Genomic DNA, 16,163 nt, shown 5'->3' with positions numbered 1-16,163 from the left:
ATGATCCGCCTCCGGGTGCGACGGCCCTCTTATCTACCTGCTGTTCTGCGCCCTACGCCCTCACACGCCCTACATGTACTCCGCGTCCACGCCTTTCCCGCAGGAGATCCCCGCGGAAAAGTGGGTCCAACACACCGACTTCGCACCACGGCACCTTCCCTTTCGTTCACCATGTCTGGAGGGACCTTCCCGTTTCAGTCGCGCTTTCCATGGCCCTTATCTGAAGGCACATTATTGTTCGTGGTGACTTTCCTTGGATTGCCGAGATATTCATGGATGGGTGAGGCACGTGGTGACTATGCGATGGGGGTTTGTTCACGCTGCGGGCTGCTTCACAGCTCGCGTGCGACCCGGGGAGCAGCGATACCAGAGGATGCGGCAGCAGCAAGATTATCGTTCCAGGCCACGATCCGGCAGCAGCTGGTTATCTCGCTGCTAGCACACGTGTCCACGTGGTCGCGCGTTGAGTTGCGGGACCGGAGCCTCCCAAGGTCGTCGCGACTGGCCTCACTACCGCCTTCCCTACCAGACACGACCTTGCTTCAGCATCTGTCAACGTCTTTGTCTGGGCGACGGGCATCGTTCCGCGCATCGCGCCAGTTGCGCAACGGCGGACGCATCTACACATCAAGAGGTGTTTGGATGCCCTAAACGAGAAGCACATTCCCCCGACACTCGCTGAAGACCTGGGTGCTGGAGCGCACGCTCGACGACAGCCCGCCAGGCCAAGTCCAATGTCCTGATCGCACCCAAGATATCGTCTATCCCTCGCCCAGCGCAGGTGCTGCTGACATAACAACTTCATCTCCCCATTCGAGACTCAGGCCTCAAGCAACCGCAGCCGCTACTCCCCTAGTCGCACGCGCGCTCGCAGTCCTCAGACCACATCCCTAAGACAACGAAGACAGTCACCCTTCTTAGCTTGATTTCGTCGCGCTGTATCGGACAGTTTGAGGTCCATGTGGAAGCTTTACACGAGAGTATGTCGCTGACTTCCAGGTAAGGTGCAGCATGTGTTTCTCAAAATGCCCAAGACACACTCGTCACAGGATCGCTACTACCTAAGTAAGTGGGACCAGCGCTGTGCAAAACAGAACGACTGTACAGCATGACATCATGACAAACCTGGGGCGACTACCAAGTTGCCCAGAATTCAAAGAAGATGGTCAAAAAGCGCTTGCATGAACGCAGCGAAATCCTTCCAAGAGGTGCATTTCGCCGGGGCGGCGCTGCACTGGCTGCGCCGTGATGGTAGTGTTCCGACGGTGTTCAATGCAGCTGGATAGCATTAGCCAAGTCCGCAGCTGGCAGAACTCGGTGTATTGCACAAAGGCTCGGCATCTTGCCGACATCCGAACTTGAGAAACGGCTTGTTCTTAAAAGGTGGAATAATCAGGTGTTCTCGGGTTCCCCTACCGATAATCCTGGCTCTGTCGTGAGTCGCAAGTATTGGAAGGCTCGCCAAGACGACTGCGACTCTCTCGCAGTGATCCTTCTTACAACGTTCTATCAGTGTCCGTAGTTATCATTGGCTAAAATGTTGTGCTGCGCCTGACTTCTGCCTGGCTGAAACCATTCGTAACAGGGAAGTCGGCCCTACGTGTGTTACAAAATCGAGTCGGCCCTACAGATGGACCATGCCAAGAAGTCCAGAAAGAGGCGCATACTGCAGCTTCGATTCATGATTGGCACCTTTGACAGGACGCCACGACGGGTAGAACCACAGCCGCGGGCACTTTCACTTCGTTACGGGCATGGTCGTGACCCTCTGAGGCTTAGACTGAGGCTGAAAGCCACAGTGACATCGGCAGTACCCATGAAACGGGCACTAAGAAGTCACGAGATCGTTCTTCGCGACTCATCCCTTCATCTCGTCACTTCAGTTCGCATAACCCCGAAAACCTCAAGATGTCTACTCTGCCAAGAGAATGCACCTGGGGAGAGGTTTTGAAATGTGACGTGCAGGGTACAGTAGGGGTCACTCCCTCGTCCTCGGTCCGACTGTGAGCTCGACTTCGCGATATCGTGCGAGGAAACGGTGACAGCACTTAGATCAGGGTGAAGGATTGGAAAGGTACAAAAGGCGAGGTCCAGTCGTTTACATGTCCATCATCCATTCAACTCACATCGCCTTCACTCCTTCGCTTCTTCTTCTCAACACTCTCCACTTCACTTCTTTTACCTCAAGTCTGTGACTTTTCAACACTCAACATGCCTTCTTTCACCACCATCGTCGCCGCTCTTGCCGGCTGCTCTGCTATTGTCAACGGCGCCGCCGTCCCTACTCCTGAGGCTCGCGAGAACAGCCTCAGCAAGCGCGAGCCAGTTCTCGCAACCATTCTCGTCGCGGCTGGTACCGCAGCTGTCAGCGCTGTCGTCACCAAGGCCGTCGACGCCACCGCCAAGTTCATTGGTGACGTCCAGAACTTCGATGAAGCTCGCGAAGCCTTCACCCAGCAAACCACCAAAGAGATGATGGCCAACAACCCCGACCCTGCCCGCTTCCAAGCCGCCGCCTGCTACAACCAGGGCTTCTCGGTCGCTGACCCCGCCAACATCGACGGTCAGAACTCTGTCAAGTTTGAGCTTGGCCTTCTCAACACCGACTACGAGTGCATGTACATTGCTGCTCCTAACCAGTTCTTCACCGAGGGCGACGGTGGATTCATTAACGTAAGTTCCAGCTATTCACGGAAGCTCATGCAAACTTCGACTAACAACACAACCAAAGCTTGCGTTTGAGCATACCGACCGCTGCACTTTCGACGAGGCTACCGCCGATCTTACCTGCGTCTAAGCGACAGTACTTTGGGAGGGGGAGGTTGATCGGGGAATCAGGAGATGGAGAATTGGAGGCGAAGTTTTGAAAAGGTTGAATGTGGAGCATGAACATGGTCGTTGATGTGATCGACGCATACAAAGCAACGTTCTCTTCTGTGTCCAATAGTAAATTAGGTCTTTGTGCTCCCACACTCTCTTCCTCATGCACGTGTTCATTCAAGAGCATACTCCCGGCCAAAGAAGCAGCTATTGCGACACTCCATATCTCCCGTAAGGCATTCCTAGTCCATGACATACTTTCCAAATGCTTTTGTAGGTACCTTTCGTTCAAACATGAGATCCAACTCTTCGTAAGTTCGGCCTTTCATCTCAGGAACACGGAAATAACACCACACCAGACACGGGATGCTGAGCCCACCGAAGAAGAACCCAAGCTTGCCACCCAGATCGGCTGCGTCTGGGTTGATCAAGTACGGAATCGCGACAGTCATGATGATGCCGACAAGAGCCTGAGCAGCGGTTGCAACGGCGACAGTCTTCGAGCGTACCCTTGTCGCGCTGACTTCGCAGAAGATGGCAAAAGCCACGGGTCCGACGCTCCAGTTGTACACAGAATTCCACACCAAGAGCCTGCAAAGTTAGCATGAGATCCAACGTCAGAGTAACGCACACTCACAATGAAGACTTCGCCCACGTCGCTCCTGTCGTAGGTACGAGGTCAAGTATACCCACAAGAAACATGAGGACCGTCAAAATTGTGAGGCCAACGCCGAACAGCGTTCTTCTCCCGAACTTCTGCATCAAGTACCATGACAAAAGCACACTGACCCAACCGATCGCCATGAAACCAATGCCCATGTTGAACGCTTGCGCGGTCTCAAGACCAGCGAGGGTGAAGAAGTACGTTCCGTAGTTAATGAGATACACACCACATAGAACCTGGGTAGAATACACCCCGATCGCAATCTCCGTTCGGCGCCAATTGACCTTCTTGAAGACGTCGGCATAGGTACTACCCGCTTCCATATCATTCTCCAGTCTATCCGTTTCCATGATCTGTGCGAGCACAGCCTTGACGTTGACCTTGGCGCTCGTGAGCCGGCGAAGAGACTTCTCGGCGTCTTCGAGCCGATTCTGACGCACCAGCCACCATGGACTTTCCGGAGCAAAGAACATTCCCGGGAGGATCACCAAGACCCAGAACCATTGCGTGGCGAACGGAATCGAATACGCCCAGTGGGACTGAAGATGCTGGGTTGCAGCCGCAACTCCGTTTCCAAGCAACTGGCCGGTGACGAAGCAAAGATTGACGTAAGAGGTCGAGACACTGCGCATGGCCAAGGGTGATACTTCCGATGCGTAGACAGGTGCGATGACAACAAAAGTGCCCAGCACCAGCCCAGCAAGAAGCTCTCCAGCAAGAAGAACTTGAAGCGAGCGAGCGAAGAATTGGATAAACACCAGGCCCGCGACAGCGATGACGCATGCATTGAACGTCCTCTTGCGCCCGTACCATTCCAATGGGTAACCCGCGGCCAACGCGCCGACGACTTGGCCGATCGGGTTGCCCATCCCGAGTCCCGTCTGCCATGCAGCGGAGATGATGTACCCGTCCCCGAAAGCATAGCCGAAATCTTTTTGGAAAGCAGGTACTGCGTACAAGTTGCCGAGAAGCTGGGGATCGAATGCTGCACGCTTGTTAGTCACATTTCAGACGTTGGTGGACTTCCTCGTACATAGCATGATCACACCCAGGCTGAAGTAGAACGACCATCCTATTGCCTTGGGATAGAGTGACAGGGCCTCCCGAAATGTGAGCGCATGCTCGAGTTCGACGACTTCGCGGACTTCTTCTGCGGCGATCGAAAGCTTCGGTGCCATGGTCGCGCTCGGTTCGTCTAGGCTTTTCGTCGCGGTGGCCATGTTTGGCATTGAGGTGTTTGCACCGAGTTCAACCAACAATGTGAACGCACAAGATGCAGAAGCTTGTGAAGCCAAGCGCGTTGCTGAGCTTATATCAACATCCCTCCAGGTCCCTGCGCTGATACGCGCTTATCAGTAACACGGGGTTCTGCTGCCGATGCGGGGTTGCGTACGGGAAACGGTCCGCTTCTGGCTCGAGCTACGACGCGATCCTACGCTGCGCATCCTCTTTGTGGTTTGGACGTGAGCCGAAGTCACATTTCGTGGAATGATAGCCAGGATGAGCCGCGGTGAGGAGGTGGCCTGGCTGTCGATTGTTAGCTGGGAAGGCCAGTCGGACGCGGTCGCTATCGCCCTCGCTATCGCGCCAACGCTGATGGGATACGATCTTATCATCGAAGCGCTGCGATAGCGCAACCTATCTCCAGCGACTACATCGTCCCCCAGCCGCCCTACACGAGCCTGCGCGATGTGGTGTGAGATGTGAAGATGCCGGAATGCGTGGAGGAACGAGGAAGTGGCGTGGAAGCGGACAGCGATTGTGAGCGCGAGGAAGCGCGAAGAAGACGCGCAGTAGGATGTATGGAATGCGTGGTTCGCTGCGCAGATAGGCAGAAGCGTCCGAGTGCGTGATGGTTCGGAGGGACTGGTGCTGGACCCTGGCGGCGCTTCGCAGCACCGTTGGCGGGGCGCGATCTGCGGCGCGTACTGCAGCGTCCTGAACGACGCACCTCCTTCAGTCCTTCAGCTCTCAGCCTGCAGCTCAGCCTTCAGCCTTTCCGCCAGCCCAGAGATACGACCGTCGCCCACAATGGACACCGACTGTAAACCACTTCAACGGTGACCCGTCCCCGGACACTCTGCAACCCGACTACACGCCCCACTGCAAAACCACATCATCGCGCAGCGCCTCGCAGTCCAGCACGGCAGCTAGCCCAGCCCGCACGACACCACCGGCCTCTGCCCGCTGTCGCTCGGCGGCGGCGGCGGCGTGCGCGACTTGTCGACGCGGTACATCCTGAAAGGCCTGATGACTCGACTGAACGGCCAACGCCGCAATGCTGCTGGTCTTCCCAACGCGAAGGCGCGCGAGGTATTCGATCATGTCGGCGGCATGAGCAAAGGCGCGTAGATGGATAAGTGCAAGGCTAATTGCTATCATGCTCTGCCGGGTAGAGATAGACGTAGACAAAAGCATCGCATTATACAGCAATCTAGTAGAGGCTGTGTTCGAAAATAGGCCTAACTAATATGAGGCCGGCTGTAAGGCCTAACCAATATGAGGCCGGGTGTGAGGCCTAACATTTGCTTAAAGTAGCTTAGCGCTAACGTACTTCACAAGCATGTAGACCACCCAAGCATGTAGACCACTTTTGCCAAGACCCCACCAAATCTGTACTTTCATCGCGATGCCTTAACGTAACAACGTGCAAAAGCCCTTTAAGGAGAACCAAATAACGTAGGTGCATGCTTCGCGGATTAGCAGGCTTCGCGAAACACTTGTGCTAAGACTCTGTCACGGTAACCACCGTGGTTCCCCTGACACCTGAACGCGCAGATTTCGGGTAGCTCGCCAGATCACCTAAAATCTGTTAATTAGCTAGCTAAGGCCTAAGCGCCGCGCACAGCCCTAGCTATATCTTCTTACTACTTCTGCATTCTGCTTTGTTTCTTACGCAACGTCTTATATTACACTAGATATTGTACGTAGCTATAATTAACGCTTCTAGTAAGCTATTAAACACGTGCTCGTAGTGTCTTGTAATAAATGCAGAGAATAGCGCTGCGCCCCTAAAGCTTCTAAGAACTAATAGCGTATGTAAATCTACGCTAACTTTGTATAAGTGTAAGAGGCTAAAGTCTAGTTAGCGAATTCTTAATAATATCTCGGTTACGTGTATAAGCGCACGGTTTGCGGTTAACGCGTCTAAACAACGCTTAGACTAAACTTCTAAACCTTAGACTAAAAGATAATCTAAGCTGCTACTAATTAACCTTTAGGACGAGGTAGCCTACAGTTCTCTTCTCTATTAAATACAACTTTAGTATACCTGTGCAGTAGCTCCCTAAGCGTAGCCTCTTACAATAAGGGCTTTTAAATAGTAGTTAAGATTACAATTCAGGTTACTATGATTTACCGACGCAAGCTGGGGATCAAAGTTCTATCCCCGCATCAGCGTTTAATGATCTTCCTGGAACCCGCTCTTGTCTGGGGTTGAAAGTCACAGGATGGTGGGTAGGTTGTCCGGTCAGACCGGTCCACGCTTTAGTCAAACCAAATGGCGATGTTGCGGGGGAGGGGCCGAGGGCGTCGAGGATCTCCAAGGTGCTAAGCATGCGGCGGGGTAACGCATCCAATACCGGGGCCCCGACAGGACGGGCAGAACCCGCGAGGAAGGGAGTACTCCGAGCCCGAATCAAGCCAGTAACTAATCATGTAAGTAGTCATAAGGGCAAGCACACGCTTGCAGGAATAAGCGACTGAATATGTCTGCAAAACAGAGTGAGAGCGTTGCAAGCAGATGATTGTGTGGCGGATTGCCAGACTCTGTTTGAGAAAGGGCTCTTTCTTTCTACCTAGGTCTACTATAGATCAGTACAAAAACGACCTTGATATGTCTCTTGACTTATATTCGTGCTGGGAATGAAACTGACTAGCCTAATAGAATACTGACACAAAGTTCTCAAGTACTGGCGCAATAATCAAATCTAGATCATAGCGGGCGGGAACCTAGACCAAGGCGAAGAATATCATGCAGAAAGCTTATAACAACTCACTACCGAGTTGTTATATGCCACGATAGCTTCACCTATGACCAGCACTTAGTGACAGTATTGTCATATGCTATACCACGTGGTGTTTCATTCATTACTCGCATAACTTGCTTATATAAAAGCCCACTCTTTTCGCATCTATACTTTCATAGAGTGAAGCTTTTCTGGATATTATTTACATATGCCCTGTTGCGTGCTCTGACTCATGACATTGTAACACCCAGCCTAAGCCTTCTCAGCTATATTACCTTGTTTACCGCTCCTCCACAGGTTCACTAAGAATTGAGACTCATGGATTCTCCAGCATCAAAGATCAAACCCCCAGGCCAGAGACTAATCTCGAGCTCGACAACTTGGTCGCGGCGTAATGGCTGTGTTGCTGTATGAGGATGGTACACGTACGCGGGTCCCATCAGTTCCTTGTATTCGTCTGGGCCAAGGTCCGTAAGCGACTCATAGGTGATGGCGCGATGCGATGCACGAAGACGGCCGTTGGGTCCGATGTAGCGCCTGTACATAATTTGTTACTGCCAGAGGACATTGATGAACTGAAGTACGATTGAAACTTACCAGACGTTATGGTTCGGAATATCGTCCACTGTTGTGCCCGTTGGGAGGTCTTCCATGGGAATGTTCTGATGCCACAGCTCTTTGCCGTTCTTGTCGAGCTTGCGTAGCACGACGTAGACGTCCTGCGACAGTTAGTTTAGAATTGAATATTATGGTGTACGCACACATGAACCCCCTGAAGGGAAACTAAGTTCATGTGGGCATATATATACTGGAGGAAAAGGACTTACCATATCGTCATCATCAGGTGTTGACATGTATACTTTGGCCTTTGAGATACCACACAGCTCGGTGTACTCCTCGAAGGTGTGGACGAACCAGCATCCGTTGTCAGAAGGCGAATCCGCTTGGTACCCAACCAGGCCCTCCTTGGACGGTTTATGAGGCCCCAGAGATCCCGTCGTCGCATCGAGGAACAACGTTTCGTACTTGAACTTGGCTGGAGGATACTGATCACTTGGCACGTTGATGATGGTGGGACGGTTGTAGCCCAGGAGTGAGTATCGAACCCGAGGCGTGGATTCCCAGCCGTTATCCTTGTCGAGCATGTACTTGTCAATGAATCGCTGCAGGTCGTCGTTGTTCTCTGGTTTGTATATGTCGTGCCACTCCCTGGGTGTAGCACCAGCGCAACCATTTCTCAGATGACCGAGAGAGCATGAATCCCCTCAGTGATCCTTCGGTATGTAGCCTGGTTGAGAAGCTGGCGGTAGCATACATTGGAACAACGATGTTGCGGAGCTTCGGCTTCTTGTCCTCCCAATAGTCATTCCAAGTACCGTACTTTTCCACCATCGCGCCGACATCCTCGCGCTTCCCGGGTCCTGTGGGAACGAAGCAACAATCAGAAAGAGTTCGCAGAGACAGCACCACTTAGGCGATAGAAACAGACAGACAAAACACTCACCGCACGTCCACGCCATCAACAAACTCCAGAAAGCATGGTCAGGTATGCCGCCGCGACAGATGGATTCTCTGTAGTAGTCTCCCAGCCCCTCCCAGGGTGCCATGCAAGCCAGATGAGGAGGTTGTTCAGCAGCGATGAACCATTGCGTTGTCCCCAGCCATGAGTTCCCGGCCATGGACACCCTCTTATTACACCAGGGTTGCTGCGCGATCCACTCGATACAGTCGTACCCATCACGGCCCTCTTGAGTCCCGTACGCAACGAGATCGCCGCCGGATTTGAAGGACCCGCGAGCATCGATGTTCACAACCGCATAGCCGCGGGTAACCCACTCAGCAGGATCAGGCGCCTCCCACTTCTCCAGACCACTTGTTTCGGAACGAGGCACGCCGACTCTCCATGGAAACATGTCGAGCTGCTGAATGCCTGTTCCGGTCTTGCCGTAATGACTCCATGGCATGATAGCCGGGACATGCTTGTCGTCGGACGTCACTGGACGAAAAACGTCACCCAAGAGTTCGACACCATCGCGGAGCGGAATCCGGACATCCTTGTCCCAGATTGTATCAACCGAAAATGCCTTGCGACCCTCCTCTTTGACCCATCCTTTGGCGATGATTCGCCTCTCAGTAGGGCCATAGTCAGTCCAGATGTTCTTTGGTTCATGATCAATCTCGGTAAACAATACCGGTACGGAGAAGGGCTGCGGTGTGGTGGCTGTCGTTGTGTCAAGCTTTTCAGATGTTCGAGATGAGGTTCCTTCTGATGCCAGGATGAAATGAATCTCAATAAGAAAAGACGTCATCTTGACATCTGATAGGAAAGCTTTATGTAAACCTGAAATAGGCGTCTATACTCCCGGCGTCAATGACGATGTCGAGTTCCATCAATCTAGTTAAATTATCGGGTCGGATGCGAGGTTCCCAACTCTAAGTCCGGAGCTCCCGCAACCCTGCATCCGATGCATGTGAGGGGTTCTTTAAGTGCCGTAGATAGGTAAGACGCCAAACACTTGCGTGAATGAATAGCCGCCCAGATGACAGGTTAAATAACATAAACGAAATCGCAGGGACCCAGAGCCCTAGACTGGCCCATATAGAGGAGGGTGAGCACGAAATAGGTCATGGTAATATATTGATTGTACATACTTGCGCGTGTGCGAGTGAGAGTGTATGTATGTATATATATTCCCTAGCAGCTCAACATTCACTGGCGCTATGTTAGAAGAGCTTTGCTACAGCACCAGGCTGTAGTGTCGTCACCCTTGACCTAGTCTCCTTCTCAAGCAGTTCCGTAGCTGGTTCTAGTTTCAGAGTCTTCGGCTGGATCGGCATGTCATCGTACATGGACCAGATCACCTTCTTCGGCTCTCCGAGTAGCTTCGACAATTTCACCGCAAACTGCGCCGCTGATCCATCGAACGGTCTTCCGTTCAGGTTGCCGCGTCCAACGATTGCCTGGATAAGCACGTCTGGCTTCGGCTCCAATCCCTTAAGTATTCCCTCGTATGCACCCAGATGCCCGTTCCACAGCGCGGTCTTGCCCTCGCCGAGCAGGAAGTTGAACATGAGCTGGCCTCCATCAAAGGGAGACGAACATTTAGCCAATGGGCTGCTGAGCCAGTCGGTGAAAGATCGCATGCCGTCGTCCATCGCGTCACGAGGAATGTGTTCGCCCATTTTGAGGAGGCCGTGTGTCATCATGAATGTGATGTCAAGTGTGCAGGCGTACTGGCTTGCGCCTCCGATGTACTCCTTGCCAGTATCCATGACTTCTGGCAAGTCCTTGGGCGAGCTTCCGGGCAACAGACAGTGCAATGAAGGCCAAACATGGACGGAAGCCGCTGCCAATTTGGCATCTGGACGCACAGGAGCGCCTGGTGGCCCAGGCACTACGTCAACCTCGCCACGAGACGCGGCTTCACGCACCTTGCGAGTGAAGAGAGGGATTCGCTCGCCACCAGCTACTGGAATCAACTGTTCGTCGGGGACTCCTGCTGATCGAAGGAGGTTGATGGCTTCACCGTTGGCGACGACATGCGCTCCCGTTTTGAGTGCAATCCTATCGGCGCCGGGGAGACTGCGTGAAAAAGGAGACCAGTGAGCCTTTTCTTGTCTGTGTATGAAGGCGGACCTTGTGTATTGTTTCGAGTGGTGTGGCACTTACTGGTCAAAATGTGCGTGGGAGATGAATATGTAATCCGCTTCAGTCACATCGTCCACAGCCAGCACGTTGAGCATGGCATCTGGTTTGTCTAGCCATGTGTCTAAGAAGAGAACGAGACCATTGACCTTTACGCGAAATGTGTTAAAGCCTGGATGATGGATGATTCATAAGCCCCATGGAACTATCGAGCGCATGATTTAGGCAGTAAACTTACCGAGCCACTCAATTGTTGCGTCCATTTTTGCAAAAAAGGTCTTGTGGCCACGTCGCCAAATGATGATCAAAGCAGGTTTTCAGTGATGCGCGGGAATTCAGACTGAGATAAAATTTATCAGGTTGGATTGTAAATATCTACTGTGTATATACAGATCTTTATATACTATGATATAGCCAGGCTGGAGGTGAATCTGGAAACCGAGGATGGGGATCGTCACCATTTCGCTTCGCTGGCAGGTACTTCATTCGGTGCCGGCCACCTCCACATTGCGGGGTAGTCCGTTGTGGGGTTGAAGTTTGGGCTCCTCCGCCGAGCCGTGTGGCCGGGAGTGATTCAACCCTAACCCTAGCCATCAAGAAACCTAGGGCCTTCTGAACATAAGAAGTCATATATGGGATCAAGGGTTCAGATCCTCGAAGGGAAGAGCCTCTTGTTTACTTCTGATCCTTTCTTTATATAATCGCGGATGACTGTCGCTCGTACGAAATCTATCTACATTATTTTGACCAAACAAGTCTTCCCGCCATGGCTACATCTAAGTTTCTTCCTCACGAGGGAGGCAAGCGGAAAATCCGAGTCGCAATCATTGGGGCAGGCCTCTCTGGGCTTACTGTCGCCAATGGTTTGATGAGAGACCCGGCTGGGAGATTTGATGTTCAGGTCTTCGAACGAGACACGGCTACATTCGGCTCGGAGCGTGGCGGGTATCAGCTCCGCATCAGCCGCAATGGCCTGGATGCTCTGAAGACAGTATCCGATGCTGAACTTTGGGCCGCCATCCGCGAGGTCTGGACCGAGGATCACGAAAGGGCGCCTACGGTTGTTGATCCTGTTCGTTTCGACGCTGCCCTGCGCCTAGACACTCATAAGTGGTATCCCAAGAGTCGGTCATTGTCCAGAATCGGGCTGCGCCGTGCGCTCCTGCAGCCGATGATCGTCCAAGGGCGGGTTCAATTTAACCATTACTTTAAGCGTTTTGATATCCTGTCGAATGAAGGGGGTGTGCAGCTGCATTTCGACGGCCAGGATCCACAGGATGCCGACATTCTCATCGCCGCAGACGGCAGCGGCAGCCAGGTCAACCGGCAGGTTGGCCTTAATAACAAAGTCAAGCTCCAGAGCCAGATGCTGTTCCAATCTCGCGGCCGTGTTTCAAAATCTGCTTGGGCTGAATTGCCCGAGTCGCTCACTAAATACGGCCCAGTGTTGTTCTTGGGCGGCAAGAATGCTTTTGGGTATGCCTCAATTTACAACGACCACGACGCCAGCACCGACGGTCAACCGTCCTGGACACTATACTGGTCCATCCTCGTTGCTAGAACTCCTGGAGAAGAGTTGATAGTGAAGGCCGGCTCAGATCGTCAGAAGATCATTCCTAACCTGGTCGATTACGTTCGAAATGAGCTGGGCTATGGTGAACCCATGGAGCGCATCCTCAAAACGGCGACTGAATACGTCCGGACAGGAATTGTGACCAGCTCTGTCAAGCCGGAGACGGATTGGCGAAACGGCGACAAGAAGAACGCGCGAGTTATCATCCTCGGTGATGCCATGCATCCCATGCCGCCGAGTCGAGGCATGGGTGCAAACCAAGCAATCACTGATGCCGGCAACCTCGTCGATTACTTTCGCCAGACTACTTTCAAGCAGGATGTGCCGTCTGATGACGAGCTTGCCGCTTTAGTACACGTATTCGATGAAGAGATGTACAAGCGTACATTCAACATGGTGAAGACCAGCGAGGACGTAACTGCGCTGGACCTGAAGACGGTGAAAGGAAGGATGATTATCGCCTTTGTCAGCATGGTTATGACCGCTGTGGGATGGGTTTGTGCCGGCTTAGAGGCTGTTGGCTTGAGATCCCCTCAAAAGCTAGACTATTTTTCGCTAGAAAAGTAGTACGTGCAGGGGGAAGAAGGGTTTTCTTTGTTATCCAGTAGTCAAGCTAGTTGTACTGATAATCGCTTAGAACGTTTGTCCATGTGACGCCAGGGATGGTTCTTTTAGATATAGAACTATTTTGTCAGACCCATAGCAGTGGTAAACTCGCCATTGCGATTGAACTAGCGGAATATAGTGAGTGACATGAATATCTATTTGGGTTATTCTTTTCTTGAGCAAGAGCTGTTTGACTAATAATACCAACACACAAGGGCTGGCTATTATTCCCATTCCCTGCTGCATTCTAAGCCACCCTTCTCACGGGGTCTTGTAGGTTTATGCCTTTGCTCTGCTTGCCTTGAATAGGATAGGATAGGACAGGATAGCTTGCGTGCGATGTGTCTCGAGTAATGTTCATGGACTGACTCTCGAAAAAAGGACACTTTGAAGCGGCATGTCAAGCAGGGCAAAGGCATACCTCCGGGAGAAGGATATCTTGCAGATATCGCATGTGTGAGAACGACGACCCGAGTGGCGGTCTATATGTCGACTCAGGTGCTCGCGACGACGGAAGGTCTGGCCACACTTAGGGCATGGCAACGATAAGGACGATGAGGGGGGGGGGGGCAGCCAACTGTTCGTCGTTATTGCTAGTGGCCTAGATGGATGAGACATGCAAACTCGCCAAACTCTCTTTTTGCCTGAGTGGAGTCTTTCGTCCTCTCTGCGGTTTCTGGGAAGATCGTCTTCTTTTCGTTAACGAAACGTATGGGGGAGGGGAGCTCCATTACCTGTGGAGGCGGAGGCGCCCGATGTCTCGGACGCTCCCCCGCAACACAGCCACTAGGGAGGGGGGGCTCAGCTGAACGCCGAAGCCTTCTTGGACCAATCCTGTGTGCAGCAAAATCATGAGTAACATCGGAGCGGAAGCTTCGGCAACAATTGGACAATGTGGAACCAACTGCACGTTCTATTTTCAATCGGCTTTTCCGGAATGGCTACTGTAACCCTGTACCTGGCGGAGCGTTCCTCCACTCTGGGGTGGTGTGGGGTTGGTATGGAGAATGTGGGGAGTGCGGAGGTTGGGAAACGCGTCGGACTCCCCGCCCCCCCCCCCACCCCCCAATAGGAATTGAGCGCAGAATCATGAACAGCTACAGTACAGCGCAACAGGACTTTGGCAGGCTAATAGAAGCATTGGCTCACCAATAAGAAAAATTATAAGAACAGAGCAATGCAACAACATACAACATGGGCCTCAAGGTTCATCACAGGCATTGTCAAGTATGATGAGCATGGCTAAATTGTTTCAAATGCTAACGGAGGATCCTCCGTTGGCGTACCTTGCAGCCGCCGCTGTCGTCGCTGGTTTATCATTTCGACTTCTAAGGGCCGTGTACAGGTTGTACTTGCACCCCTTGTCAAAGTTTCCAGGACCGCGCTCTGCCGCCCTCGGCCATGGATGGCAGTCAAAGGTATTCAGCAGAGGCTTTCCCGAGCGGGAATACGATAAACTCCATAAAGAGTTTGGTGAGTAGCCAGCCAGTCGATCCCACTAAGTACTGGCTTTGGAAAGTCACGATTACTGAATGACAAGATCAATAGGGACCAAGGCGTTACGCATTGCACCGAATCAGCTCCATATCTCAGATCCCAGCCTGTACAAGGCGATCTACAGTCAAACCAATCCTTTCCCAAAGGAAAATGCTTTCTATGAAACCTTCGAGTCTCCTCACACGACTTTCAGCGAGGTTGATCCTCTGTTGCACAAACAGAGGCGCAAGATGCTTAATCCTCTCTTCTCCAAGTCAGGAGTCAATAAGATGGAGCCGCTCATTTTGGAGAAAATGAAAGAGACCATATCAAAGATCGAACAGATTTCGGACGCTGGCCCAATCGATATCTCCACTGCCTTCAGGTAAGATCCATCCTCAAAGTCCCTTGACGGCAATAGACAAAAGTCACATATCGGTGCTAATATGCTAATATTCATCTCGACGACGCAGATGCATGACAGGTGACATCATCTCTGAATTTTCATTCGGATCATCCATGAATCTGATCCACGAGCATCCAAATGCCTTTGAATCGAAGTATCTCAAAGCCTTGACCCTGTCCTCGGCACTGCCTTATGTGAGGTACTACAGCGTCACGCAAAGGATCGTGGCGAAATTAATCCCTCTTTCCATCGCTGCCAATTTCCACCCGGTGCTGAGACATACCAAGAACATGGTTGATATGATACTGGGATCGTACGATGACTACGCTAGCAAGAAAACCGAGAAAACCGCGTCCAGCCTCCCCGTCATTTTTGACTTCCTCCAATCATTACCTGCTGAGCAGCAGAAGGCTGAGGCTATCAACACGTTCATTGCTGGCTCTGACACGACCGCCTTTACGCTTACCACAGCGGTATACTACATTTTAAGCCTTCCTGACGTTGAGAGAACATTAGTAGAAGCCTTGGACGAAGTGTTTGGAAATGCTCAAACCACCCCATCGCTGGTTCAACTCGAGCAAATCAAATACTTGGTAAGCTCTGTCGTTATCCCATTAGTGATGGAAAGGATTTTACGGCTGACATATTTCTAGCGCGCCTGTATCACCGAAGCTCTACGAGTCGGAATGGCAGCACCTGGCTTGCTCCCTCGTATCGTACCTAAACGACCCCAGCCGTTCATTGTAGACGGCAAAGTGGTACCTCCAGGTGTAGGTCTATTTTCCTCGGATGCTTCTACAAAGCCCCTCATTATTAACACGGGGTAGACAATTGTTGGAATGTCGGCGTATACGATGAATACCGATCCCCAGATCTGGGGTCCGGATGGCGGATCCTTCAACCCAAACCGTTGGCTTGGTCTGAACGCAAAGGAGCTTGAGACATATATGTGCACTTTCAGCAAAGGCGCTCGCCAGTGCATTGGAATCAAGTATGTGCACTCC

The 16,163-nt window shown here is 52.1% G+C and overlaps 6 protein-coding genes across 6 annotated transcripts; 3 read left to right on the top strand and 3 right to left on the bottom strand.

Annotated features, from left to right (window-relative positions):
- Positions 1-2,211: 2,211 nt before the first annotated feature.
- On the top strand, positions 2,212-2,797 carry J4E86_011395 (uncharacterized protein; the record flags this gene model as incomplete). Its single annotated transcript, XM_051451886.1, has 2 exons — positions 2,212-2,673; positions 2,732-2,797. The coding sequence occupies 2 exons, from the start codon at positions 2,212-2,214 to the stop codon at positions 2,795-2,797; spliced, it is 528 nt and encodes a 175-aa protein (XP_051296898.1).
- Positions 2,798-3,062: 265 nt separating this feature from the next.
- On the bottom strand, positions 3,063-4,704 carry J4E86_011394 (uncharacterized protein; the record flags this gene model as incomplete). The annotated part of the gene is made up of 3 exons (XM_051451885.1): positions 3,063-3,411; positions 3,458-4,469; positions 4,518-4,704. 3 exons carry the CDS (start codon positions 4,702-4,704, stop codon positions 3,063-3,065), a joined length of 1,548 nt encoding a protein of 515 aa, XP_051296897.1.
- A 3,050-nt stretch (positions 4,705-7,754) lies between these two features.
- On the bottom strand, positions 7,755-9,761 carry J4E86_011393 (uncharacterized protein; the record flags this gene model as incomplete). The annotated part of the gene is made up of 5 exons (XM_051451884.1): positions 7,755-7,989; positions 8,050-8,171; positions 8,280-8,661; positions 8,768-8,873; positions 8,957-9,761. The coding sequence occupies 5 exons, from the start codon at positions 9,759-9,761 to the stop codon at positions 7,755-7,757; spliced, it is 1,650 nt and encodes a 549-aa protein (XP_051296896.1).
- A 415-nt stretch (positions 9,762-10,176) lies between these two features.
- On the bottom strand, positions 10,177-11,361 carry J4E86_011392 (uncharacterized protein; the record flags this gene model as incomplete). The annotated part of the gene is made up of 3 exons (XM_051451883.1): positions 10,177-11,071; positions 11,123-11,270; positions 11,337-11,361. The coding sequence occupies 3 exons, from the start codon at positions 11,359-11,361 to the stop codon at positions 10,177-10,179; spliced, it is 1,068 nt and encodes a 355-aa protein (XP_051296895.1).
- Positions 11,362-11,864: 503 nt separating this feature from the next.
- J4E86_011391 (uncharacterized protein) lies at positions 11,865-13,238 on the top strand (the record flags this gene model as incomplete). Its single annotated transcript, XM_051451882.1, has 1 exon — positions 11,865-13,238. One exon carries the CDS (start codon positions 11,865-11,867, stop codon positions 13,236-13,238), a length of 1,374 nt encoding a protein of 457 aa, XP_051296894.1.
- Positions 13,239-14,809: 1,571 nt separating this feature from the next.
- Positions 14,810-15,986, top strand: J4E86_011390 (uncharacterized protein; the record flags this gene model as incomplete). The annotated part of the gene is made up of 3 exons (XM_051451881.1): positions 14,810-15,138; positions 15,227-15,752; positions 15,813-15,986. 3 exons carry the CDS (start codon positions 14,810-14,812, stop codon positions 15,984-15,986), a joined length of 1,029 nt encoding a protein of 342 aa, XP_051296893.1.
- Between the last annotated feature and the right edge of the window lie 177 nt (positions 15,987-16,163).

This window comes from Alternaria arbusti (genome assembly GCF_024043155.1).
Source record: "Alternaria arbusti strain BMP 1465 chromosome Unknown scaffold_34, whole genome shotgun sequence".
NCBI classification, from domain to species: Eukaryota; Fungi; Ascomycota; class Dothideomycetes; order Pleosporales; family Pleosporaceae; genus Alternaria; species Alternaria arbusti.
Note: the sequence above shows the minus strand (reverse complement) of the source record. Positions and strands in the feature narration are given on the sequence as shown.